Below are 26,992 nucleotides of genomic sequence, written 5' to 3' on the forward strand. Positions count from 1 at the left end.
AGGCAACTCGTCATTTTATACAATCACAACATTTCAAAACCTGTAATTGTAATATTCGAAACCTAGTGTGCAAACATTCATATGCAAAAAACGAAATGCTGTCAATTTTTATTAATAATTAATTATTATTAGCTCAAAATTGTACATATTTCTACTGCAGTCCCGTACTCGCTCGAACATCATCCCTTGATTCAAAAATATCATCATTACTATCATCCGAAATCAACAACATCTAAAATCGAATTATTTATATACTCCAGTATCCGGCTACATGTATCACATGGCAACACTTTTGGCCAAACCCTATAGACCAAAGCCGGTAATCCAACGGCCAGAAGACGAGTGTCTAAACATTAAAATTTTAAAAGACAAAAATAACAGAATTTTGTACCATGCGTGTGACATTGTCATTATTAAAAACTTTAACCTTCAAACGGCCGTTTCAACATTCGAAAGCAAGTTATATATTTATTTATACCTTATATATAAATGTTATATATTTAGTTACATTACCAGGTGCCTCTGAGACGTTTTAATGTTCATATTCGAACGAACTCGCTATATTTTTACGAATGACAATAATATCTAAGCGAAGACACACGAAAATGTGTGCGCGTACCCTAAAATCTTTAACATCCTTCCAGAGCCAACATTTCAAGCCCCATTTTAAATAAAAATAAAAGAAACAGTTAACTTAAAAGTATCTCCACCAACAAAAAAATAACATTATAATAATATATCTTAATTGAAACGAAAGTAAATATAATAAAATTATACAAATTTTCCACTTCACCGATTGTAACGTATAAATAAACATAAATATTTAACGTTATTTTTTTAAATAAATAAGATATCTGTACACACTTCCATAAATTACAAGTCAGTGTGGCTATCTGTCAAAATTATAGCTAATTTAGTAGTAAAAATAATCAAATGCTTTTAAATAATTAAAAGATTTGATATTTTGTTATTCGATTATATTAAGTATGCTTTATAACTATAATTTCAACTGAAACTAATTGTCATGTTACGAAATACGCTAAAATGCAATATCGCTCTTGTATTTAGAGAAAAAAAATACAAATAAAAGTATTTAAGTTATTGACAAATGCGTAGTGCAAAATCCACTAAGATAGTACAGTCGACGTCAAATACTTCGTGACACCCAAAGTGGCCAAAATGTTGACAACACAACCTTATTCCAATTGTAACAAAGACGTGTTGCGAATTTTTGGCTACTTTGGGTGTTACGAACTATTTGGCGCTGACTGTACACAAATAGATATAATAAAATCAAAATAATTTTAATTCACTCCAATGTAATTTTTTTGCTATCTCTATAACTGAAAGCAGAAACTATTTATGTATACTGTCCCATTTAATATGTAGCGAAGGAATACACTGATATTCGGTTTTAGAGACAGCCACAGATACATAAATCGAGCCAATCGTTGTCCATAGACAAAATAGAGGATTTGTCTATGTGTGATTTTCATAATCTGTATTTTATTTTGTCTTTTAAATAAAATTTTGTTCAATAAATACTTTGGAAGCACCAAATAAAATATAATAATAATAAATTAAATTCTTTACATTATAAGTAAGACATGCACCATAGATTAAACAAAAATGTTTTATAAAAACGAATAAATTAAAATAGTGAGCTTTGCGAAGTCTTATCATTATTTTTCACTTATTAAATGACCATTGAATTGATTTCAGACCTTATAATAAGGATGATAAAGTACAAAACCCAATGGAGGGAAGTCAAAAAAATCTTTATCTAATTTGACATTGCTTATGGCCCTTAAAACAAGGTGATAGGGTTCAAAATGTAGTGACAACTACATTAATATACTGCCATTGCTGTACCTTCAGCATATCAAATCAATACACCTTATTTTCGACTTTAGAACAAGGCCTTGACCTTTAGATAAGGTCCAATGTTCAGTGAAACATATTCCATAACTTGTCTGTCAGATAGCTATCTGAAACTTTATCAGGTGTACAAAGAGGAAAGATTTGATTGTTTGTATTGCTCTGCAAGCTCTGAAAGTAATGAACCAATTAAAAAAAAATCTTTCACCATTCGAATCCTACATTATTTCTGATGAATTTAAGCGGTTCGAAGTTCACCGGGTCAGCTAGTGTATAAAATCAATGGTCATTTAACAAGCGGAATCCTATCCTTTGAACTATCCATTTCCATACAATTTCCATCAAACAGTCAGCGTCAAATAGTTCGTGACACCCAAAGTGGCCAAAAAGTTGACAACACAACCTTATTCCAATGAGGGCTATCGTTTTTATACTTAACAGTTGGCACCCCTGGCGATTGACAGGACCTTACTCTACAGTGGCGCCATCTTGATGAATGCAAATGCGATAGTCCTCCTACCACTTTAGCGCTCACCAGTTGGCGCCACTGTCTTCGCTACTAGCAAGTGACAGGACCTTACTCTACAGTGGCGCTAACTGGTGAGCGCTAAAACGATAGTCCTCATTACAACAAAGACGTGTTGCGAACTCTTTGGCTACTTTGGGTGTCACGAAGTATTTGACACCGACTGTACCTAGCGCCATATTTGATAGGACGCAGCGATCAGCTGTGTATGAGCAGAACTATTGCGTAAGTTTGTATGAAACGTGGATGGTATCCATGCAAACTGCAATGTGATTTCAATTGAAATTTTGTGTTAAAAATATTTCGAATCGAACTAAGATTGTTTTCAATAAAAAAATACATACAGAGTAAATTTCGACAGCACATCAGAATATAAATTGTTACAAAGCACCTAAAATAGTCTATAAGCGCGAAAGGTCACTGAATAACTGACTGACTCACTCACTCATCACGAAATCTCAGAAACTACAAGTGCTAGGAGTCTCAAATTTTGCATGGGGGTTCCTTTTAGAACGTCGGTGCTCACTAAGACGGGATTTTACAAAATGCAACCCCTAAGGGGGTAAAATGGGATCCACGCGTACGAAGTCGCGGGCGGCCGCTAGTAGTACATAAAAGTGCCACAAGGTGCCACTACCTTAGGAAAAAAAATTTATCCACAGCGAGGAAGCTCTTGGCCTGTATCTCACCTGATGGTAAGTGATGATCAGGCCGAAGGTGAAAGCGAGCTTCACCCGGAATCCTCAACCACGGAGGAACTGGCTATCTTACCTCTAACTGCCGGAACACAACAATGCTGTTAACATGGTTGTTATGGCGACAGACTTAGGTAAGATGGTGGTAACTAGTAATCTTCCGCCACTTATCAGCACCAGCCCATATGTTCTCCCGAAGTGGTGGTAGGGCAAGCTATATTGGGACGTGTATAGGTGCCCTGAAAAGGGCGTACCCACAAATCACAAAAACTAAAGGGACATGTGACAAAGGGGCGTGGCCTATGTCGCAGCAATATGCCCAAAAACAGAACACATTGCTTTGGAACTCAGCGCATTGGTTGGCATCTCTCTAGATCTTTATGAGCGTATAGAGACGGGACTATTCCCACCTCTCGTTCCCACCGCTGCAACTCCTGTGTAGCCAGGATCTACAGCTTGACCGCCAATGACCCAACCAGTGAAGGTCAAGTTTGTCCCGGGNGTACATTATAAGTAAGACATGCACCATAGATTAAACAAAAGTTTCTTATAAAAACGAATAAGGTAAAATAGTGAGCTTTGCGAAGTCTTATTATTATTTCTCACTTATTAAATGACCATTGAATCGATTTCAGACCTTATAATAAGGATGACAAAGTACAAAACCCAATGGAGGGAAGTCAAAAAAATCTTTCACCAATTTGACATTGCTTATGGCCCTTAAAACGAGGTGATAGAGTTCAAAATGTAGTGACAACTATATTACTATACTGTCATTGCTGTACCTTTAGCATATCCAACCAATAAACCTTATTTTCGACCTTAGCACAAAGCAATAAGGTCCAATGTGCAGTGAAACATATTCCCATTGCAAAAATAAGCCTTATAGGAACTTATCTGTCAGATAGCTATTTGAAACTTTATCATGTGTATAAAGAGGAAAGATTTGTTTGTTTTGAATACGCTCCGAAACTATTGGACCGTTTTGAAAGATTCTTTCATCATTCGAATTCTACATTCATGATGAACATAGGCGGTACAAAGTTCGCCGGGTCAGCTAGTGTATAAAGTCAATGGCCATTTAACAAGCGAAATCCTATCCTCTGAACTATCCATTTCCATACGATTTCCACCAAACAGTCAGCGTCAAATAGTCCGTGACACCCAAAGTGGCCAAAAAGTTGACAACACAACCTTATTCCAATGAGGGCTATCGTTTTAGCGCTCACCAGTTGGCGCCACTGTAGAGTAAGGTCCTGTCACTTGCTAGTAGCGAAGACAGTGGCACCAACTGGTGAGCGCTAAAGTGGTAGGAGGACTATCGCATTTGCACTCATCAAGATGGCGCCACTGTAGAGTAATGTCCTGTCAATCGCCAGGGGTGCCAACTGTTAAGTATAAAAACGATAGCCCTCATTGTAACAAAGACGTGTTGCGAACTCTTTGGCTACTTTGGGTGTCGCGAAGTATTTGACGCTGACTGTACCAAGCGCCATATTTGATAGGACGCAGCGATCAGCTGTGTATGAGCAGAACTATTGCGTAAGTTTGTATGAAACGTGGATGGTATCCATGCAAACTGCAATGTGATTTCAATTGAAATTTTGTGTCAAAAATATTTCGAATCAACCTAAGATTGTTTTCAATAAAAAAAAATACATACATAGTATGTAATATCGACAGCACATCAGAATATAAATTGTTACAAAGCACCTGAAATAGTCTATAAAAGCGAAAAGTCACTGAATGACTGACTGACTCACTCACTCATCACGAAATCTCAGAAACTGCAAGTGCTAGGAGTCTCAAATTTTGCATGGGGGTTCCTTTTAGAACGTAGGTGCTCACTAAGACGGGATTTTACAAAATGCAACCCCTAAGGAGGTAAAATGGGATCCACGCGTACGAAGTCGCGGGCGGCCGCTAGTAGTACATAAAAGTGCCACAAGGTGCCACTACCTTAGGAAAAAAATAAATTATCCACAGCGAGGAAGCTCTTGGCCTGTATCTCACCTGATGGTAAGTGATGATCAGGCCGAAGGTGGAAGCGAGCTTCACCCGGAATCCTCAACCACGGAGGAACTGGCTATCTTACCTCTAACTGCCGGAACACAAAAATGCTGTTAACATTGTTGTTATGGCGACAGACTTAAGACTAAGGTAAGATGGTGGTAGCTAGTAATCTTCCGCCACTTCTCAGCACCAGCCCATATGTTCTCCCGAAGTGGTGGTAGGGCAAGCTATATTGGGACGTGTATAGGTGCCCTGAAAAGGGCGTACCCACAGATCACAGAAACTAAAGGGAGATATAACAAGGGGGCGTGGCCAGTGTCGCAGCAATATGCCCAAAAACAGAACACATTGCTTTCGAACTCAGCACATTGGTTGGCATCTCTCTAGATCCATATGAGCGTATAGACTATTCCCACCTCTCGTTCCCACCGCTGCAACTTCTGTGTAGCCAGGATCTACAGCTTGACCGCCAATAACCCAACCAGTGAAGGTCAAGTTTGTTCCGGGGGAAAGTTACACTGTCATTGGACCCGCAACGAAATTAATCAGAAGAACATAGGAGTTCGAAATCAAGGTTCGACTTCTCATTGCAAAGCGGATGACAGGTGACAAACAAAGGTTTAAAACCTTTAAGAAAAGATTATGCGCCACGGACAATAAATATCAATTAAGGGGGCCTATCTTATGAGCAATTAGCAACTACCTACCGTATAGTAGTAGTATAGAATTAGATTTGTCACATTATAAACATTATGCATTAGTTCTGCTCACGCAAGCTCTTCTAAAAGCTAGTTTAGCTCAAAGGCAAGTCCTATCTAAGAGATCTAATAACTTATAGATTTTATCAATATCTGTTTATCATTCGAAAACAGCGTGTATATAAATTCAGTTACATCTAGGAGCGATAAAATATACATACTTGTACAGTTAACCATTCAATAATCATAATATTTGTTGTTGTTTTTGGACCTAAAGACAAGGGAATGAGGTTTAGAATATGGTGGGAACTATATTCCCACTGTCTTATAAAGGATTAAGTACACAAAATCAGGAATTGACGATTAGATTTTGAGATTTATGCCTTTACTATAAGGTTGTAAATCAATCTTTGGAAAAATCATGCACTCAGCAAATATTCCCACAAAATTTCCCAGTGTAATTTTAGAGCTTATGCCTTCGATATTAGGTTCAAATCAATTTGTGACATTTCCACACTCCTAGTTGTAACTGATTCTAATATAGCACATCGCCTCATCGTAACACGCTATTAGCATCCTTATTAACACCAAAATAAGGTATAAAATAGCCTAATTACTTTTAAAGTCAAAATCACAATTTGCCAATCTTCGTAAACCAGAAATCGATTGAAATTTTAAGATTAAAAAAAAAAATAACAGAATTTTAGAAATAACATGTATATTTCTGGTTTACAAAGACTTGTATAATAATCTATATAAAATATGAATTACATGTACTTGTATACCTTAATTTTATGAACAAGCGTGCCTCAAAGCTATGTATACTTTAAATATTATATACTTTTGTATATACATTTCGTCTTTCTTTATTTTCAATGTCTAGCTGTATTTTTAGACTAAGAGCTAATATGCAAACATTTTATAGATATTTCAAGGTAAATAAAAATACCAATACTAAATTGGGTTAGCCTCATTGGTCGTTTTAAATTCAATAAATTGAATTATCAATACTTTGTCGACACTAGCGCTCCTAGTGGTAGGATTGTGAAGTTTTCCAGACTGCAATACCTTTTTACCAACTTCAAAAAAGGAGAAGTAATACGCCCGATTACTCGAAGCCGCCTGGACCGATATGGACCTATCAAGGGCCTTTTCAAAATTTCAATAACATACAATTGACTATTTCTTATAAATATTTTGTACCAAGTATCCCAATTATTATGCATATTGGCTCTTTGTCTACAATTTAAGCTGTGTATCTGGCAACAATTGCCACGCAATATTTTGTATCATCATCATCATCATTTCAGCCATAGGACTTATGTAAATATTTTGTATACATACGAGAAACATCTTGTATATAATTATCATCTGTCAACGTGCGATGTTGAGCAACGTTGAATAACATGTTGCGCATCAATTATTGCCTATACACAACATTTACCATCCACTTAAAACACCTTTTTAGATATGTTTGACAAGTTTTCGACTCTTGTATATGTACGTAATATATAAAATTTATCGCGTCATATTTTATATAGATTATACATATTCGCATATAAGGCTTGATATATAATTATATACGTGGCTATCTGTCAGAAGGGTTCCTTTGACGTCCTGTCACCGTGAATAGTCAGGTCCTGGAAAGAAAAAACATTATTTTAACAAGATTTTTCACCTCGAAACAACTAAGCATTGTAATTCGTATTTGCGATCACCAGTTAGCGCCGTTATCGCGTAAAGCTTTATTATTCGTCAGTGGCGCCAACTGGTGGTTGAAAAAGTGGCGCCAGTGGGGTTCCATACGCAGTCAGTGAGAAATAACCAAGAAGAACTGTGTAATTGTATTATTAACTAAATCGAAACTTGGCGACAAAAATTCGCAGCGTGGATAACACCCTCGCATGCCAAGCAACTCCATAACCACCTAGCTCCATCTATAAGCTGGCAGATAGTTTATACCAATAATGTTTTTGGTCCTTAACACTTTAATAGGTACTCTAATCGGTTGAATCAACTTGAGCCACCCATACTGTTTTTCCTAAATCCTGTATTTTTGCTCGAGTGGTCCTGAGATTTGAAGTCCGGGTCTTCTTGCGTGGCGAGCGCCTCCTTTGACCATTGCGCCAACCGTCTTCCCAAGCAACCCTACGAAACTCCGACCTACCTATGGCGCGATGGAGAGCGGGCGGAAGCGTCGCGCGCGCGCGGCGTTGTTATGCGGACTGAGTCTTGCTGCTTAGAGCTTAAGGGCTATAGTCGCTTGAGTCACCTTTCCCAATGCTGTAATCTACTCTAGAACTTTCTATGCTGCCACCGGTGCTTGTTTGCTTAGTACTTTAGTGCTATTTAGTCGCTTGAGTTCACTCTCCTAATGCCCTAGAAACTTGTATACTGACACCAGTCCTTCCTGCTTAGAGCTATAGAGCTATAGTCGGTTGAGTCTCCATTGTCTCTTTCTTCTTCTACCAAGGTCATACTACAACATCCTCCCCCCTTCTGTGTCACGAAAATATTCTACATTCATTTGTGGCGCTGCGCTAGAATAGAGGAAACAACGCGATTTTCGGCTTTATTCATCAGTACTTTAGTACTAATTCGTTGAATGCACCCCCACTGTTTCCCTAAATCCAGTATTTAGACACTATGATTTGCTCTAAAGCTTTTTTCTAGAATTTTAATTTTTTTGGATTTTTTTATTTTCTGGAATTTTCTATCAAGAATCTTCACTAATAGGCCAGTAGAATTAAACACAAAAATTGATTAAATCGGAAATAATTCCTACAAAAGATTTTTTTGCTTTAATGGCTTCATTGGTTGCCCATTAAGATTCTCCTAAGTTTTCGACTTCGACGAAGTTGTGCTTAAGTGGTGGGGGCCCCCGAAAGGGGCGTTTTTTCGGTTTTCCGGTTATACCGCGTAAAGGACTTACCCTATCGAAAAGTGGTCTTCATGACGGTTAAAGGGCACTTAATCCTGCATTGAATAAGACCAAATTCATATGTTTTGGACAAACCGTTCTCGCGCTAAAGTTCGGCAAAGTAGAAAATATACGTATAATTAATGACCCTCTCCACGTCCAATGGCTTGTTACCCACATGCTTCCAAGCCTTGTAAAGGGTCGCCTTAACCAGTGTAACCCTAACAAGGCTCACGAGTTTGATTCGCTTATCCTTGTTCGTCCCAGCCGTTCCTTAACTGCGGTTGCTGCACCTCTTCCTGGCACTCTCCTGAACGACTCTGTGTTACCTAATGTGGCTGCCCCTCTTCCTTGTACCCTCCTGTACGATTTCATTGCTTAGCCATATGCCTGGTCCAAGGTTCGACGCCACAAAATCAACTTCGTACGAGTGAAAATAGTTTAAATACTATTTCCCGTGCTTGCAACATTTTTCTTTACTGCTTCGCCTCTATTAGTCGTAGAGTGATTGTATATATCCTATAGCCTTCCTCAATGTATGAGCTATTCAACACAAAAATAATGATTTCAATCAAACTAGTAATTCTTAAGATTAGCGCGTTCAAACAAACAAACAAAAAACTCTTCAGCGTTTTAATATGAACTTGTTGTTGTTGATTTTTGGCGTCGAACCTTAGACCAGGCATACGGCTAGGCAACGTAGTCATGCAGGAGGATACAAGGAAGAGGGGCAGCCACAGTAGGTAACACAGAGTCGTTCAGGTGAGTGCCAGGAAGAGGTGCAGCAACCGCAGTTAAGGAACGGCTGGGACGAACAAGGATAGGCGCATCAAGCTCGTAAGCCTTGATAGGGTTACACTGGTTGAGGTGGCCCTTTTCAAGACTTGGAAGCCTGTGGGTAACAAACCATTGGACGTGGAGAGGGTCATTAATTATACGTATATTTTCTACTTTGCCGAACTTTAGCGCGAGAACGGTTTGTCCAAAACATATGAATTTGGTCTTATTCAATGCAGGATTAAGTGCCCTTTAACCGTCATGAAGACCACTTTTCGATAGGGTAAGTCCTTTACGCGGTATAACCGGAAAACCGAAAAAACGCCCCTTTCGGGGGCCCCCACCACTTAAGCACAACTCCGTCGAAGTCGAAAACTTAGGAGAGTCTTAATGGGCAACCAATGAAGCCATTAAAACAATAAAATCTTTTGTAGGAATTATTTCCGATTTAAAAGCTAATTCTACTGGACTATAAACACAATTTCTAAGAAAGAAACAAATTTTCACAAACCTCCTTTTTGCATTTTTCTTCGGCGGCCGCGAGATTTGAAGTCCGTGTCTTGTCGCATGGCGAGCGCCTCTTTTGACCATTGCGCCACGACCGCTCTACTGATTCCCTACGAAACTCCGACCTACCTATGGCGCGATGGAGAGCGGGCGGAAGCGTCGCGCGCGCGCTGCGTTGTGGTGCGGACTGAGTCTTGCTGCTTAGAGCTTAAGGGCTATAGTCGCTTGAATCACCTTTCCCAATGCTGTAATCTACTCTAGGAACTTCCTATACTGCCACCGGTGCTTGTTTGCTTAGTACTTTAGTGCTATAGTCGCTTAAGTTCACTTTCCTAATGCCCTAGAAACTTGTATACTGACACCAGTCCTTCCTGCTTAGAGCTATAGAGCTATAGTCGGTTGAGTCTCCATTGTCTCAAGTCTCTTTCTTCTTCTACCAAGGACATACTCTAACGCTCTCCTTCTATGTCATTAAACTCTTCTACATTTATTTGTGGCGCTAGAGTAGAAGAAACCACGCGATTTTCAACTTTATTCCTTAATACTTTAGTATTATAATCCGTTGAGAATACACCCCCACTGTTTCCCTAAATCCTGTAGGAGGCACTGATTTAGATTTAAATTTTCCTACATACTTTTTTGTAGAATTTTCTATTATACACAATTTCTTAGAAAGAAACAAATTCACAAACCTCTTTTTGCATTTTTCTCCGTGATTTGAAGTCCGGGTCTCCTCGCATGGCGAGCGCGTTCACAACCATTGCGCCACGGCCGCTCTACTGATTCCCTACGAAACTCCAACCTACCTATGGCGCGATGGAGAGCGGTCGGAAGCGGCGCGCGCGCGCTGCGTTGTGGCTCGACGACAGTGCCGGATTANGGGGCCTATCTTATGAGCAATTAGCAACTACCTGCCGTATAGTAGTAGTATAGAATTTGAATTGTCACATTATTATAAACATTTAGCATTAGTTCTGCTCACGCAAGCTCTTCTAAAAGCTAGTTTAGCTCAAAGGCAAGTCCTATCTAAGAGATCTAATAACTTATAGATTTTATCAATATCTGTTTATCATTCGAAAACAGCGTGTATATAAATTCAGTTACATCTAGGAGCGATAAAATATACATACTTGTACAGTTAACCATTCAAGAATCATAATATAATCAATTTTTTCATTGTTTTTGGACCTTAAGGCAAGATAATAAGGTTTAGAATATGGTGGGAACTATATTTCCAATGTCTTATAAAGGATTAATTACACAAAATCACGAATTGGCAATTGGATTTTGAGTTTTATGTCTTTACTATAATGTTGTAAATCAATCTTTGGAAGAATCATGCACTCAGCAAATATTCCCACAAAATTTCCCAGTGTAATTTGGAGCTTATGCCTTCGATATTAGGTTCAAATCAATTTGTGACATTCCCACACTCCTAGTTGTAACTGATTCTAATATAGCACATCGTCTCATCGTAACACGCTATTAGCATCCTTATTAACAACAAAATAAGGTATAAAATAGCCTAATTACTTTTAAAGTCAAAATCACAATTTGCCAATATCTTCGTAAACCAGAAATCGAATTGAAATTTTAAGATTTTTTAAAACTTTCAACAGAATTTTAAAAATAAAATGTATATTTCTGGTTTACATAGACTTATACATATAATAATCTATATAAAATATGAATTACATGTACTTGTATACCTTAATTTTATGAACAAGCGTGCCTCAAAGCTATGTATACTTTAAATATTAAATAATTTTGTATATACATTTCGTCTTTCTTTATTTTCAATGCCTAGCTGTATTTTGAGACTAAGAGCTAATATGCAAACATTTTATAAATATTTCAAGGTAAATAAAAATACTAATACTAAATTGGGTTAGCCTCATTGGTCTTTTTAAATTCAATAAATTGAATTATCAATACTTTGTCGACACTAGCTCTCCTAGTGGTAGGATTGTGATGTTTTTCAGATTGCAATACCTTTTTACAGACTTCAAAAAAAGGAGAAGTAATACGCCCGATTACTCGAAGCCGCCTGGACCGATATGGACCTATCAAGGGCCTTTTCAAAAATTCAATAACATACAATTGACTATTTCTTATAAATATTTTGTACCAAGTATCCCAATTAATATGCATATTGGCTCTTTGTCTACAATTTAAGCTGTGTATCTGGCATAAATTGCCACGCAATATTTTGTATACATACGAGAAACATCTTGTGTATATTATCTGTCAACGTGCGATGTTGAGCAACGTTGAATAACATGTTGCGCGTCAATTATTGCTTATACACAACATTTACCATCCACTTAAAACACCTTTTTAGATATGTTTGACAAGTTTTCGACTCTTGTATATGTACGTAATATATAAAATTTATCGTGTCATATTTTATATAGATTATACATATTCGCATATAAGGCTTGATATATAATTATATACGTGGCTATCTGTCAGAAGGGTTCCTTTGACGTCCTGTCACCGTGAATTGTCAGGTCCTGGAAAGAAAAAAAAAACATTTTATAAAGTTTTTTCACCTCTAATAATATCAATGCATTGTAATTCGTATTTGCGATCACAAGTTGGCGCTACTGTCAAGTAAAGTTCTGTTAATTGCTAGTGGCGCCAACTGGTAGTTGAAAAAGTGGCGCCAATGGGGTAATCAATAGGTTTCTATCTTCGATCTAGCAGTATTAAGCATCCTGTATTATACAGGAGATAGGAGTAAGATCACTTATCGTTTCCACCCCTGTATACAGGCTGTATACAGGGGTGAAAACGATAAGTGATCTTACTCGATTATTTGTAAACTATACAAGATATCGAAAAACTGGTTACCGATTCTGAAAGTGCTTCACGTGCTCTTTAAAGTGAACTAACGGTAAGAGTGGCCGGGCCCAGTTTGCAATCTTTAATCCTTACCTATCGGCGCGATGGAGTGGGGCGAAGGGTCATCAGTATAAATTCACAAATGGATCAGTTTTAAGATCCAGGCCAGAAGGAGTCCAGGTCTTCTTGCATGTTGAGGGCAGCCAGAACAGTTACGCCAACACTGCCCTACATGCCACTGACGAATGTAGCGTACACTAGAACCTACCTATGGCGCGATGGAGAGCGGGCGGCGGCGAGCCCGGGTAGAGGGCATACTGAGACTTGCTGCTTAGAGCTAAAGGGCTATAATCGCTTGAGTCACCTTCCCAATGCAGTAACCTAATCTAGCGCCTTCTATACTGACCACCGGTCCTTGTTGCCTAGTACTTTAGTGCTATAGTCTAAATGCCCTAGAAACTTGTATACTGACACCAGTCCCCTTCCTGCTTAGAGCTATAGTCGGTTGAGTCACCATTGTCTCAAGTCTCTTTCTTCTTCTTCTACCAAGCACAAATTACAACGTCCCCTTCTGTGCTAGAGTAGAGGGACCCACGCAATTTTCAGCTATATTCCTCAGTACTTTAGTACTTATATTGGGTTGTATCCCCCGCCCCCACTGTTCCCTAAAACCCGTATTTAGACACTATGATTTGCTCTAAAGCTTTTTTCTAGAATTTTAATTTTTATTTTCTGGAATTTTCTATCAAGAATCTTCTCTAAACACAATTTCTAAGAAAGAAACAAATTCACAAACCTCTTTTTGCATTTTCCTCTGTGATTTGAAGTCCGGATCTTCTCGCATGGCGAGCGCCTCCTTTGACCATTACGCCACCGCTGCCCTACATGCCTTTGACGAATCTAGCGTACACTAGAACCTACCTATGGCGCGATGGAGAGCGGGCGGAAGCGTCGCGCGCGCGCTGCGTTGTGGTGCGGACTAAGTCTTGCTGCTTAGACCTCAAGGTCTATAGTCGCTTGAGTCACCATTCCCAATGCTGTAATCTACTCTAGAACATTCTATACTACAACCCCTTTGTTCCTTTGTTGCCTAGTACTTTAGTGCTATTATAGTCGCTTGAGTTCACATCTTACCCAGTCCTTGCTTTTGAAGTCACTTGTTCTTTTACCAAGGACATACTACAAGCTTCCTCTTATGACACTAGAGTAGAGGATACCACGTCATTTTCAACTTTATTTCTCAGTATTTTAGTACCTATAATCCGTTGGAGTCGCCCTACTATTTTTCCTAAATCCAATATGACACACTGTAATTCGCTACAGAATATTTTTAACACAATTTTTATTTTTTACAATTTTTTCTAAGAATTTTCTTCTTTACAATTTCTAAGAAAGAAACAAATTCACAAACCTCTTTTTATATTTTTCTCCGTGATTTGAAGTCCGGGTCTTCTCGCATGGCGAGCGCGTTCCTCAACCATTGCGCCAACCGTCTTCCTACACCTCCCTGCGAATCTAACCTACCTATGGCGCGATGGAGAGCGGGCGGAAGTGTCGCGCGCGCGCTGCGTTGTGATGCGGACTGAGTCTTGCTGCTTAGTGTTTTAGGGCTATAGTCGCTTGAGTCACCTTTCCCAATGCTGTAATCTACTATAGAACTTTCTATACTGCCACCGGTGCTTGTTTGCTTAGTACTTTAGTGCTATAGTCGCTTAAGTTCACTCTCCTAATGCCCTAGAAACTTGTATACTGACACCAGTCCTTCCTGCTTAGAGCTGTCGATTGAGTTTCCATTGTCTCAAGTCTCTTTCTTCTTCTACCAAGGACATACTACGCTCTCCTTCTATGTTATTAAACTCTTCTTACATTCATTTTTGGCGCTAGAGTAGAGGATACCACACGATTTGCAACTTTGTTTCTCAGCACTTTAGTATTATAATCCGTTGAGAATACACCCCCAACTGTTTCCCTAGATCCTGTATTTAGACACTTTATTTTTTTGTAGAATTTTCTATTTTTTAGATTTTTTTAATTTACTTAGAAAGAATTTTCTATTCTAAACACCATTTCTAAGAAAGAAACAAATTCACAAACCTCTTTTTGTATTTTTCTCCGTGATTTGAAGTCCGTGTCTTGTCGCATGGTGAGCGCGTTCACAACCATTGCGCCAACCGTCTTCCTACACCTCCCTACGAAACTCCGACCTACCTATGGCGCGATGGAGAGCGGGCGGAAGCGGCGCGCGCGCGCGGCGTTGTGATGCGGACTGAGTCTTGGTCTTATTGCTTAGTGCTTTAGGGCTATCATCGCTTAAATCACTTGTCCCAATGCTGTAAACCTACTCTGGAACCTTCTATATTGACCACCGGATCCTTTGTTGCCCTACTTTAGAGCTATAGTCGCTTCCGTCGCTCTCCTAATGCCCTAGAAGTCTGGCCCTCTCTTCTTCTACAACGCCTCCTTCTGTGTCACAGAAAATCTTCTACATTCATTTATGGTGCCTTAGAGTAGAGGAATGCACGCAATTTTCAACTTTATTTTTCAGTTCTTTAGGACTATAAATCGGTTGGATCCGCCCACACTGTTTCCCTAAGTCCTGTGTACACTATGATTAATTTGCTCTAAAGCTTTTTGGGTTTTTCTAGAATTTTCCAGTTTTCCAGAATTTTCTAGAAAGAATTTTCTATTATACACAATTTCCAAGAAAGAAACAAATTTTCACAAACCTCTTTTTGCATTTTTCTCCGGCGGCCGCGAGATTTGAAGTCCGTGTCTTGTCGCATGGCGAGCGCCTCCTTTGACCATTACACCAGCGCTTCCTTACTCCCTACTGACGAATGTAACCTACCTATGGCGCGATGGAGAGCGGTCGGAAGCGTCGCGCGCGCGCTGCGTTGTGGTGCGGCGCGGACGGCGCGCAGGGCATGGCATACTAAGTCTTACTACTTGTGATTTAGGGCTATAGTAGCTTGAATCACCTTTTATGCTGTAACCTACTCTAGAAGCTTCTATACTGACACCGGTGCTTGTTTGCTTAGTTACTTTAGTGCTATAGTTGTTTGCGTCACTCCCCTAATGCTTCAGAACCTTCTATAGTGTAATCTTCTACCAAGACAGCTGATATTAGGATGGGAGTAGCCTAAGCTACAAGAGATTAGTACAGGAAACCAGGCGATTTGCAGCTTTATTTCTGAGTACATTAGTGTCTATAATCCGTTGGAGTCGCCCTACTATTTTTCCTAAATCCAATATGACACACACACCCTGTGATTCGCTACAGAATATTTTTTCACAATTTTTCTTCCACACATTTTTTTTATCAAGAATCTTCTCTAAACACAATTTCTAAGAAAGAAACAAATTCACAAACCTCTTTTTGCATTTTTTGTATGGACATCCCGAGATTTGAAGTCCGGGTCTTCTTGCGTGGTGAGCGCGCACCGCGACCGCTACACCAACCGTCCTCCTAACATACTCGCTGAATTTCCGACCTACCTATGGCGCGATGGAGAGCGGTCGGAAGCGTCGCGCGCGCGCTGCGTTGTGATGCGGCGCGGCGGGCGCGCGCGGCGCGGGCGGCGGCGAGCCCGACGACGACGAGCCCGACGCGGGCGGCGACGACATGAGGAGCGACGGCACGCCGCGGGACTCGCTTCTGGATGCGAACAAATTGGTCAGTAAGAATCATCCATCAATCAACCTTATTCGCTTAAGGTTCAAAAAGAATAAAAGCCGCTGCTCACTAAAAGCCGGCGGTGTCCACTGGGACCCAAATCCTAGCTCGGACATTCGTCTGCAGATGATGACTTAAGGTAGCCTTTCGAACTAAGCGTCACAGACGCAGCGTCTTTAGCTTTGGTCTTAAAGGTACTAAGGTTTCGAACTAAGCGTCACAAACGCAGCGTCTTTAGCTCAGGCTTAGTCTCTAGTGCCACCAACGCCGCGTCACTAACGCCGCGACAGTGTCGCTGCGTTCGAATTACGTTCCCTAGAATTCCATACATTTGCATAGAACATCTATATTTTGTCGCTCTGTCGCGGCGTCACAGTGGACACCGTGGACACCGTCGGCTTTTAGTGAGCAGCGGCTTTCATTGTTTTTAAACCATAAGACAAGCGATCGAATCAGAAATGAGGATAACCGCAGGAGAACCAAAGTGACATTGCGAAGTGAATAAATGAATATGAATATGACCGACATAGCTCGCAGAATTGCTAAAATCAAGTGGCAGTGGGCGGGGCACATAGCTCGTAGAGACGATGGCCGTTGGAGTAGGAAAGTTCTCGAGTGGCGACCACCGGCTGGAAGACGTAGCGTGGGCAGGCCTCCTACTAGGTGGACCGACGATCTGGTGAAGGTCGCGGGAAGAGCCTGGATGCGGGCAGCGCAGGACCGTTCATTGTGGAAAACCTTGGAGGAGGCCTTTGTCCAGCAGTGGACGTCATTCGGCTGAAAGGAACGAACGAACAAACCTGGTGGGCGGCGAGCGCGAATGCTGCGGGCAGCGATGGCGGAGACGTGCGAAGCGCAAGTTGAGTTCCCGCGCCGGGTCCACCGCGTATTTGTCGTTGGGGTTCGCTCGCCGCCGTCTCAGCCCTGCGGACAAACGGGCTGGTTAGCGGTATATCCTGTTAGGCTAAGAAAGAACTCATGGCATTTACACCCGCGTCCGCGACGGTTGCGGGCCCGCAGCTTCTGTAGAATGCAGATGCTTATGTAAAAACTTAACAACTCACGACGCGGTTTGCGCCCGCAGCGTGCGCGGTTGTATGCAAGCTAAGTCTAATACTACGGTCACTTCGCGTCACGCCCGGTTTCCACCAAGGCGGAGCGGAGCAAAGAAGTTTTTTTAATAACCATTCAAATTCCATTTGGAAAGAGCGAAGATGTGCGAAACGATGCGGTGTTTCATAGATAGCAATAGACAGACAGCTATATCTTGCACATATCTTGTCTCCACACCGCTCCGCTTCGGTGGAAACCGAGCTTTACTTTAAAGCTAAAGCCACAATGTTTGTACTTTGATAAGAGTTAGAAAAATATGATTCTATTGCTTCACCATGCTATGATATTCTAGTTACATATAGGAGTGTCAATATTAACCTGATAAAGGCTTACAAGATTTAGAGAGGTAGATAGAAAGTATTTATTTAGATATTAAAATAGATAAAATTACTAAGCTTCAGTATTTTATTTGTCTCAAAACAGGTTACAATTACAAGATAAGTGTACAGCAGTGGTATGAGACAAAATGGTCTATAACTCAGTGATTTAGTGTCTAATTTTGTTTATAGGTATTAGAAAAACAAAAAGTATCTACATAACTCCTACTCAGTTACGAAATATCATCCAAAATAGTTATTTCCAGGCATATACAGTCATACTTATGTGGTGAAAAGCCAGCGACATCTCCATAAGTTAACTGTTACGCCTACCTGGTGTTAAGTCCTTGTAGTCACGTGGTCACACGGCAAGGAGCGCGTAGGGCCCGATGCCACTTAACGAGAGACACTTAGAAGTTAGAACAGAACTAGATTTCTAAAACTCGGTTAAGCTTCAATATGAAGATGATCCTGCTAATCATAGTGCAGTATAAAGCAATCATCTAGATAGGTCATTGACCAGTCTTTAAAGGCATATGAAAGCGCATTTAAGTATGACACATATCAGAACAGCACTAAATATTCCGAAAGACACCGATTCCGTTCCCAATTTGCCTACCAGAAGACTTCATTGCTAAAAGATTATGGTTTTATTAACAAACATATATGTGGTGAAAAGCTAAGGACAGCTCTATTAAGCCAACTAAAATGAAAATAATAATAAATACACATACACAAATGCGCTGATTTATCAATCGTCGGACATCTTAATTATCTCAATAACAAAATTGGCATTTTGACATATTTTCCATAAAGAAACTGTCAATAAGTATGCTCATTGAGCGAAACATAGTGATGAAGTATGAGACAACATTGATAAAATAAACGCTTCTGCAACAGCGTATTACACTTGAAAATTACGACTGGTTCATCCAGTGTCTAAGTAACTCAGATGGAAGAGCAGTCGCCTGGCAAGCGAAAGGTCGTGGGTTCGATTCCCGCCTTAGGAAGTTCTATTTTTTCAAGTTGTTTATTTATAATAGGGATGTTTCCTGGGTCAAAAAGCAAGAGTTTTAATTAGTCCGTCAGTTAACTTATCCAAAAATACTCTACACGTATTTTTCACTTTTTCAAACTAATGAAAATTTAAAGAGATAAAGCGCGCCAAAGTTCATAAGAAGAGGCCCGTGACGTCAATGCTTGCATAAAAGTGCCGCACGTTGTGACGTCGTGCGGAACTTCAACGCACCATAACTATGCAATTATTTGTTAGATTGACAAATAAAAATATATGTGTCCAATATTTTTTGATATTAAACATGACGGACTAAAAAAATTTTTTTAGGAAACTAGCCTATTTAGAAATGAGGAGATCCGTAAACGAACTATTGAGTTACCTGGTGTTAGATCCTTGTTATCGAGCGGCGGCGGCGGAGGCGCGGCGGGCGGCGCCAGAGGCCCGTCGCCGCTCCACGAGAGACACTTGGCGAGACGCGCCTCGCCCATCGCTACCGGGATACGGGAAGCCGTGCCGCACCACCATCGCTGGAGAAGGACAAATAAATTATGTCACCGTTTGCTGTGACAGCGATTGCGTATTGTTCATATCAATCAAATATAAAAAAATAAAAAAAAACATTTATTTCCAAAAATACTTGTATACAGAGTTATTACCGAGTCTTCCCGGTAAGTAGTCAGAGACACTTGTATTGGGAATAACTCGCTACTTCCCATTAGGATATCTCTAATTAATTCTAGGAGTATTAGTTCACTAAGTAAGCATTTACTTTGGTATGTAAGAAAATTACAGCAGTAAATTGTAATAAGTTATGGTTGATTACTGACTAAAATATAACTTTATTGAACGTAACAAATATAAAACTAAGTATTAATAAATAACTACTTAACTAAACTATAACTAAATAAAAAAGGGTAAAAATTAAAATATGTACAAGCTTTATAAATAAAAAAATATATATTATAGATTTCATTTAAGTCGCTCCCTTGGGGGAAGATGCGTAAAAGGCTGGCCACATTGCCACGCTGGATGGCAAGGCTGATGCGTTGGCCAAAGTAAAGGCCAGCCTTTGTATCGTAACATGTCTCACTCAACTAAGCGCTGAGACATCTTACAAAACAGTTTGTGGGCGCTTGGTCCCCACGGGCCACCAATCAAATTCAATTAATTTCAAATGTGGCCGGCTAAAAAATGTGGAATGAAGGGGCCCGAATATTGCTTTAAAAATGTTAGATATAATGAATTTATTTCTCTCTCAAAAAGAACGCTGCATTTTTCGCTTATCTTGAACAACTTACTGTTTTTACTAAGGTTGGAATAATATTATTTAGCATTCGCTCAGAGAATAGAAAAAGAAAAGCTGTTAGTAATGAAAACTAACATAATCCTATTTGACACCATTCCCCAATAATTCGAAATCACAACATTTTTAAAACGACACTTCATGGAACGATGGAATTGAAAAAAGTAGTGGTATCAATTGAATTGACAAAATGGCGACGTCACTTGCTTGTATTGCCATAAAAAATCTATGGGAGTCTCGTTTTGACAGTTTTAAAAAGTACGTCATTCGATTGGTGTTGTCAACACGACTATTTAGGTATACTGTCAGCCACGTTGACAGGTAATTTTTTTTTTACTTTTAAAGTGCGTTCATTTCTCAATAATATTGCAAGTTTTATGTTAATAAACAAACAATGATTTTGAACAGCAATCACTCACGTCTTTCATGCTTTGAGATCCGTCGCCGGAACCGCTTGTAGTTTCCTTTTTATTCGCTGGCGGACTGTTACTGAAAGAAATATCAAATTAATAACAAATAACTGTTAGTTAGTCCACAGTAAATTAATAATAAATAAATTAACAATGGATGTATTTTAAAGACTTGGCACACAACAGCTAAGGATTGGCATCAAAAGCTTCCTTTGAATAAGGGTGGGTTTGACCAAACAAGAGTAAATATTAATCTCAGAATAAACTTGTCATTTTGACATATTTCCCACACTGAAACTGTCAATGTGCCAGTTATACCAAGAGTTATTCTCGGATAAAAGTTTGGTCGAATCGAGCCCAAGACATATATCTAGCAGTATCAACTTAAACACAGTATTTTTTTTAAATTTCTGTGAAAAAATGATTGTTTCTAGTTTTGACTGGTTCGTACCTGTCAGGTATCGCGTCTAACCGAGTCTTCTCCACTGCTGGGCTTTGGCTCTTGTCTCCGCTGCGTGTCGACGACCTATGGTATATTAGAATAGTTGTTATAATAAAACGAATCATACAATCTTGTTTTGTTCTGAAGCCAAATTTGAATTCTGACGTACGGCAGGTTCACACATGTCTCCGTTTTACTGTTCATTTTTATGGAGTACGTTTTTTTTTCGTCGATGTTACTATTATGATATTACTGTATACATATAAATAAATAAATACAGAATACTGTGTCCATGTACTGAAGAGCCTGGATGCGGGCAGCGCAGGACCGTGCATTGTGGAAAACTTTGGAGGAGGCCTTTGTCCAGCAGTGGACGTCATTTGGCTGAAACGAACGAACGAACTGTGTCCATGTGTGAAGTAGCTCATACAACTACATACGCAATCGACGAAAAAAAACGTACACGATAAAACGGAACAGTAAAACGGAGACATGTGTGAACCGGCCGTTAGATGACAAATGTTAGACCAAAAGAGACATTGAGATTTGTGTCCATCCCATTTTGGTAAGATATGACAGGTCACGTCAGCCGATCTAGTTCAGCCATGTCAGTCACACGTCTATGACGGTTCATTAGGTTTGACATTAGAGTTGTCAAATAATAAACACATATATGAGTGATGATCTAAGTTCTAAGCCTTAAATAACTAAGGATTTTTTTTGCTGAAACCATATTTCCTCTGCCTTTCTTTTTATCCACAACGAGGAAGCTCTTGGCCTGTATCTCACCTGATGGTAAGTGACGATCAGGCCGAAGGTGGAAGCGAGCTTCACCCGGAATCCTCAACCACGGAGGAACTGGCTATCTTACCTCTAACTGCCGGAACACAACAATGCTGTTAACATTGTTGTTATGGCGACAGACTTAGGTAAGATGGTTATGAAGGGTTAATAATGGTGAGGACTGTCCACTTTTAACCATTTGTTGGTCACTCACCGTTTGTCCCGCTGATGTTCCGTCGCGTCGTAGTAGACAGACGCGTCGTCGGGCCGCGTCGGCTCACCGCTCACGACGGAGTGTATCTTGACTGCAACGCGTCACAACACTACAGTCTTACATCGCGCATTGTCCGCGAGATGGTACGGTTAGTAGTCATTGGTAACGAGTTAGCTTAGGCTAAGAACAGACGGTGAAACGCAACTGCAACGAAACTGCAACTGCTAGTTACTTTGAGTTGCATCTAAGTTTCTGCTATAGCGTCCGTTGAGAGACCACACATGACGCGACCAGTTTGAAACTTTCAGTTTCAGTTTAATTCATCAGAATCATCAGCAAGTTGCAGTTTCGTTGCAGTTGCGTTTCACCGTCTGTTCTGGGCCTTACTGTCTAAAATACAATAATAGACTATTTGACACCATTCCCCGATAATTCGAAATCACAACTTTTTTTAAAGAGGCACTTCATTCTGGTCTTAAAAAATTAATTAATATTAAATTACCGGTAAATAAAGATTTTTTTTGCATTGTAATTGAAAAAAGTAGTTTCGAGTTGAAAAAATAGTGACGTCACTGGCTAGTATTGCCATACATAATCTATGGGAGTCTCGTTTTGACATTTTTAGTATGTCAATTGATTGGTGATGGAAAATACCCTATTGCCAAAATCAAGTGGCAATGGGCGGGGCACATAGCTCGTAGAGCTGATGGCCGCTGGTGCATAAAAGTTCTCGAGTGGCGACTCCTCACTAGGTGGACCGACGATCTGGTGAAGGTCGCGGGAAGTACCTGGATGCGGGCAGCGCAGGACCGGTCGTTGTGGAAATACTTGGGGGAGGCCTTTGTCCAATAATGTACGTCATTCGGCTGAGACAAACGAGGTATTAAGTCCGGTCACCGAGCAGATAGAATTTCGTCCAATGACCCCAAGCTACCCAGCTACGGGTCATTGGACGAAATTTTACGTGCTCGGCGACCGAACTTTAGTATAGATGGTAGCGTGCAAGGACGAAAGCATGGAAGTATATTTGAAGGTAGATAGATAGATAAATCATTTATCTGCATACACTTAACACACATGAAATAGTAAAGGTATGTATTGTGAACGTTTGTGAGGCCTTTGTTCAGCAGTGGACGTCCTATGGCTGAGATGATGATGATGATGATGATGATGATGAATGGGTTATGGAAGTACGGATTGTGATGTAACTCACCCTCATGCCCCGGGCTGGCCGAGTCGGGCGGACGCACGCGTATCTCGAGCCGGGACGACACCGTCGGGCCTTCGGTCTCGGCCGGCTTGGGGGCCGCGCGCGGCGGGCTGTTACCAGAGGTACTTGACAGGCTCTGTGAGAGAAAGGGGTATAATTAACATTAGTATTCTGCGGGTAGAGAGATGAGTTGGTTCCAGCGTTTCTTCTCAGAACTTGCGATATGATTGTCTCGAAGCGCTGGTAGGGCCCAAAAGATAAGGAGATATGTTAAGTCCTGATTAATTTTAATTTTAACTGTCATTCTTTTGACTGGTTCTGTAATATTGACCGTTTGTTTTATGTATGTGTGTATTCATGTGGCAGCAAAATAAACGTTATTCTATTCTATTCTAAAGTGCCCCATAAGGGCTACCTTTTCTTTTTTATTATTTACTAATTATTTTGACGTTCATAAGTGCCACTTGTGGTCTAAGCTGAATAAATATTTTTGATTTTGATTTTTTAGAAGCATTAATACAATTTGCATGGTGGAAGAAAGATAAAACCCTTGTGTCTCTTTTTCTAGTTGCAAGGATGGAAGAGACACTAGATGGAAGTTCCTGTAGATTACAGATTTCAAGTTTCTCGTTTATTACATAATATTATTATGATGCGCCCAGATCATCGGATTGGCACGAGGCAATCACATAAAAGAAAGAGTCACTAACATGGTAAAATCTAGAACCAAACATACATAGAATTTCTCTCGCGCACGTAATTTTTATTTACAGTATACTTTTTCCCCATGAAACCTATTTTATATGATTAACGATTTTTGACACGTTTTTTGCGTGTTACACACATTGGCCCTGAGATTTGAACCATGGTTCCTTGCATAGCGAGCGCCGTCCGCGCCGTTGCACCAACTGTCCCTTACTTCACCCCGCTGAAACTACACTAGTCTATCTACTCCACTGACCGGCGCGCTCCTCGCGTGGAGTGCGCGCTCGTGGCTACTTTTGTCTCTATCACTCGTTGCAAGGATGAAAGAGACACTAGATGGAAGTCTAGAATCTATTCTTTTAACTACACTAACCGGCGCACACAGGTGAAATGTACGTTATTTGTGGCCAAAATTAAAAAAAGCAAAGTTACTCCGATTCTAAATTAGTAACCTAATATAGGAACAAGACATATGGAGCCATCTATAAATGATATTTAAAAAGTTTAACACTTTTTATCCAGATACCCACAACATTTGATTTAAACAGTTTTTCTTGTTGAGTAATTTATTATAATTTTAGCTCTTGTTTAACAACAACGTTTAACTTTTATTTAGTTAATATTTGGTAAAAAACATATGGATTCTATACTTCCAGGTTAGTTTATTATTTCTGTATTACTAAACAGTCTACATTACTTACTATGTTATAGATATATAGGTTTGAATAGAAGTCTATATTTTAACAGTTTATTTTTTTGAAACGGTGAAAAAGTTCATGATCAAGCGCGATCAACCCGTTTCTTTTACATATTTCGAAAGAACATATCTATGGCTTTCATATGACACCAAAATTAGCTGCGTCAAACTGCGTCACCTAAACAAAATATTGCAAAACTGNTGAAACAGCTCTTTTACATAGTTAACTACTCATAATATGTTTTCAGGCAGTTCCCAGAATAGCATTCCATTAGTATTCCCTATCCTTAAGATGTAATAAAACTTTTAAAAGAACCAAAAATAACTTCTGCATCGTAATTGTATTTTTTAAAATTTATCAAATTTTTAACAAATTATTAGTAAGACTAAATACATCAATGAAAACATTTGTTAGTTTTTCTTTTTAAATCACCTTTAAACTATTATTTTAGACAGACTATAGCAACATATAGGCATAAACACACTTAACGTAATTTTGGCCAACTTTTGAGGAAATTTCACCTGTGTGCGGCGCGCTCCTCGTGTTTTCACAAATATCACTTTTTGTTTTTTTTTTTCACTAGATTTTTTTAAGAAACATTTTATGCATATTTTTATCTAAGAAACTTGCTAAACAATTTTTACAAATTACACAAATTTTGTCGACCCTGAGGTTTGAACCATGATTCCTCGCATGTCGAGCGCCGTCCGCGCCGTTGCACCAACTGTCCCTTACTTCACCCCGCTGAAATTACACTAGTCTATCTACTCCACTGACCTCGTAGCAAGGCTGGAAGACACGCTAGTACACTGACCGGCGCGCTCGTGGCTACTTTTGTCTCTGTCCCTCGTAGCAAGGCTGAAAGAGCCACTAGTACACTGACCGGCGCGCTCCTGGCGTGCTGGGCGGGCTGGGGGCTGGGCGCGCGGTGCCGCGAGGCCACGCCCCGCATGACGTCCAGCTTGTAGCGCACGCAAAGAGACTATGCTAGACTACTCTGCCTACCTACCATAAGTCACAAGTGTTTTGTCTCTTTTCTTCCTAGCAAGGATGACAGAGACACTAGACGGAAGTTCCTAGAAGACTCTTTTCCAGCTCCTATCTTCATTACAGAGACCCTAGGGCTCGCCTGATGGAAGTCTCTATAACCTGGTTTGCGCATGGTTTACTCAGCGTCATGCTTTCTTTGTCTCTTTTCCTCATTACTAGGATGTGAGAGACACTAGATGGAAGAATCTAGAATCACTCAGAAGATGCACCCCCGGCCCGCGCATTTTTTTTATCGTAGTAATTTTTCTTCTCGTATTCAGGAGAAGAACCATTTCTCCCTTGTCACATAATATTTTTTTCTTTTTGCATTTTTTTTTGCACATTTTCATGTAAGAAACCCATATTAAACCACTTTACAAATTACACAAATTTTGTCGACCCCGAGATTTGATCCAGGGGTTCCTCGCATGTCGAGCGCCGTCCGCGCCATTGCGCCAACTCGCTCTCACTCCAACCTGTCGAATCTAAGCTACACTAAGCTTACTCCACTGACCGGCGCGCTCCTCGCTTGGTCTCTACTTTTGTCTCTGTCCCTCGTAGCAAGGCTGAAAGAGACGCTAGTACACTGACCGGCGCGCTCCTGGCGTGCTGGGCGGGCTCGGGCTCGGGGCTGGACATTAGCCACAGGTGTTTTGTCTCTTTTCTTCCTAGCAAGGATGACAGAGACACTAGATGGAAGTTCCTAGAACACTGTTTTCCATGCGCTCGCGCATGTATGAAACCCTAAATTATTTTTTTCTGAAAATCTTTTTTTTTTTTTTGCTTTTTTAGCATATTTTTACTTTTTGTATTAGTTTGAACAATTTTTATAAATTACACAAATTTTTGTGACCCTGAGGTTTGAACCATGGTTCCTTGCATGGAGAGCGCCGTCCGCGCCAATGCGCCAACTCGCTCTCACTCCAACCTGTCGAATCTAAGATACAGTAGGCGCGCTCCTTGCGAACTCAGGGCTGCTTTCGTCTCTGTCCCTCGTAGCAAGGCTGAAAGAGCCACTAGTACACTGACCGGCGCGCTCCTGGCGTGCTGGGCGGGCGGCGGGCTGGGCGCGCGGTGCCGCGAGGCCACGCCCCGCATGACGTCCAGCTTGTAGCGCACGCCGCCGCCCGCCCACGGCCCGTCGAACGACGCTTGCTGGAGCAGCGGCGCGAGAGACTACGGTAGGCTGCTGCTTTTGTCTCTTTCCTTCGTTGCAAGG

General features: G+C 40.3%; 1 protein-coding gene across 1 annotated transcript; it reads right to left on the bottom strand.

Moving 5' to 3' along the window:
• Positions 1 to 16,353: 16,353 nt before the first annotated feature.
• On the bottom strand, positions 16,354 to 26,946 carry LOC114361306 (serine/arginine repetitive matrix protein 1-like). The gene is made up of 8 exons (XM_028316299.1): positions 26,803 to 26,946; positions 23,345 to 23,477; positions 22,132 to 22,222; positions 21,144 to 21,218; positions 20,702 to 20,771; positions 19,359 to 19,506; positions 17,332 to 17,455; positions 16,354 to 16,513 (listed from the first exon to the last, which is right to left on the bottom strand). The coding sequence occupies exons 1-8, from the start codon at positions 26,869 to 26,871 to the stop codon at positions 16,354 to 16,356; spliced, it is 870 nt and encodes a 289-aa protein (XP_028172100.1). The 5' UTR covers positions 26,872 to 26,946.
• Between the last annotated feature and the right edge of the window lie 46 nt (positions 26,947 to 26,992).

The sequence above is a fragment of the Ostrinia furnacalis genome, unplaced genomic scaffold, assembly GCF_004193835.3.
Source record: "Ostrinia furnacalis isolate ACB-3 unplaced genomic scaffold, ASM419383v2 OfSCF5553, whole genome shotgun sequence".
Taxonomy (NCBI): domain Eukaryota; kingdom Metazoa; phylum Arthropoda; class Insecta; order Lepidoptera; family Crambidae; genus Ostrinia; species Ostrinia furnacalis.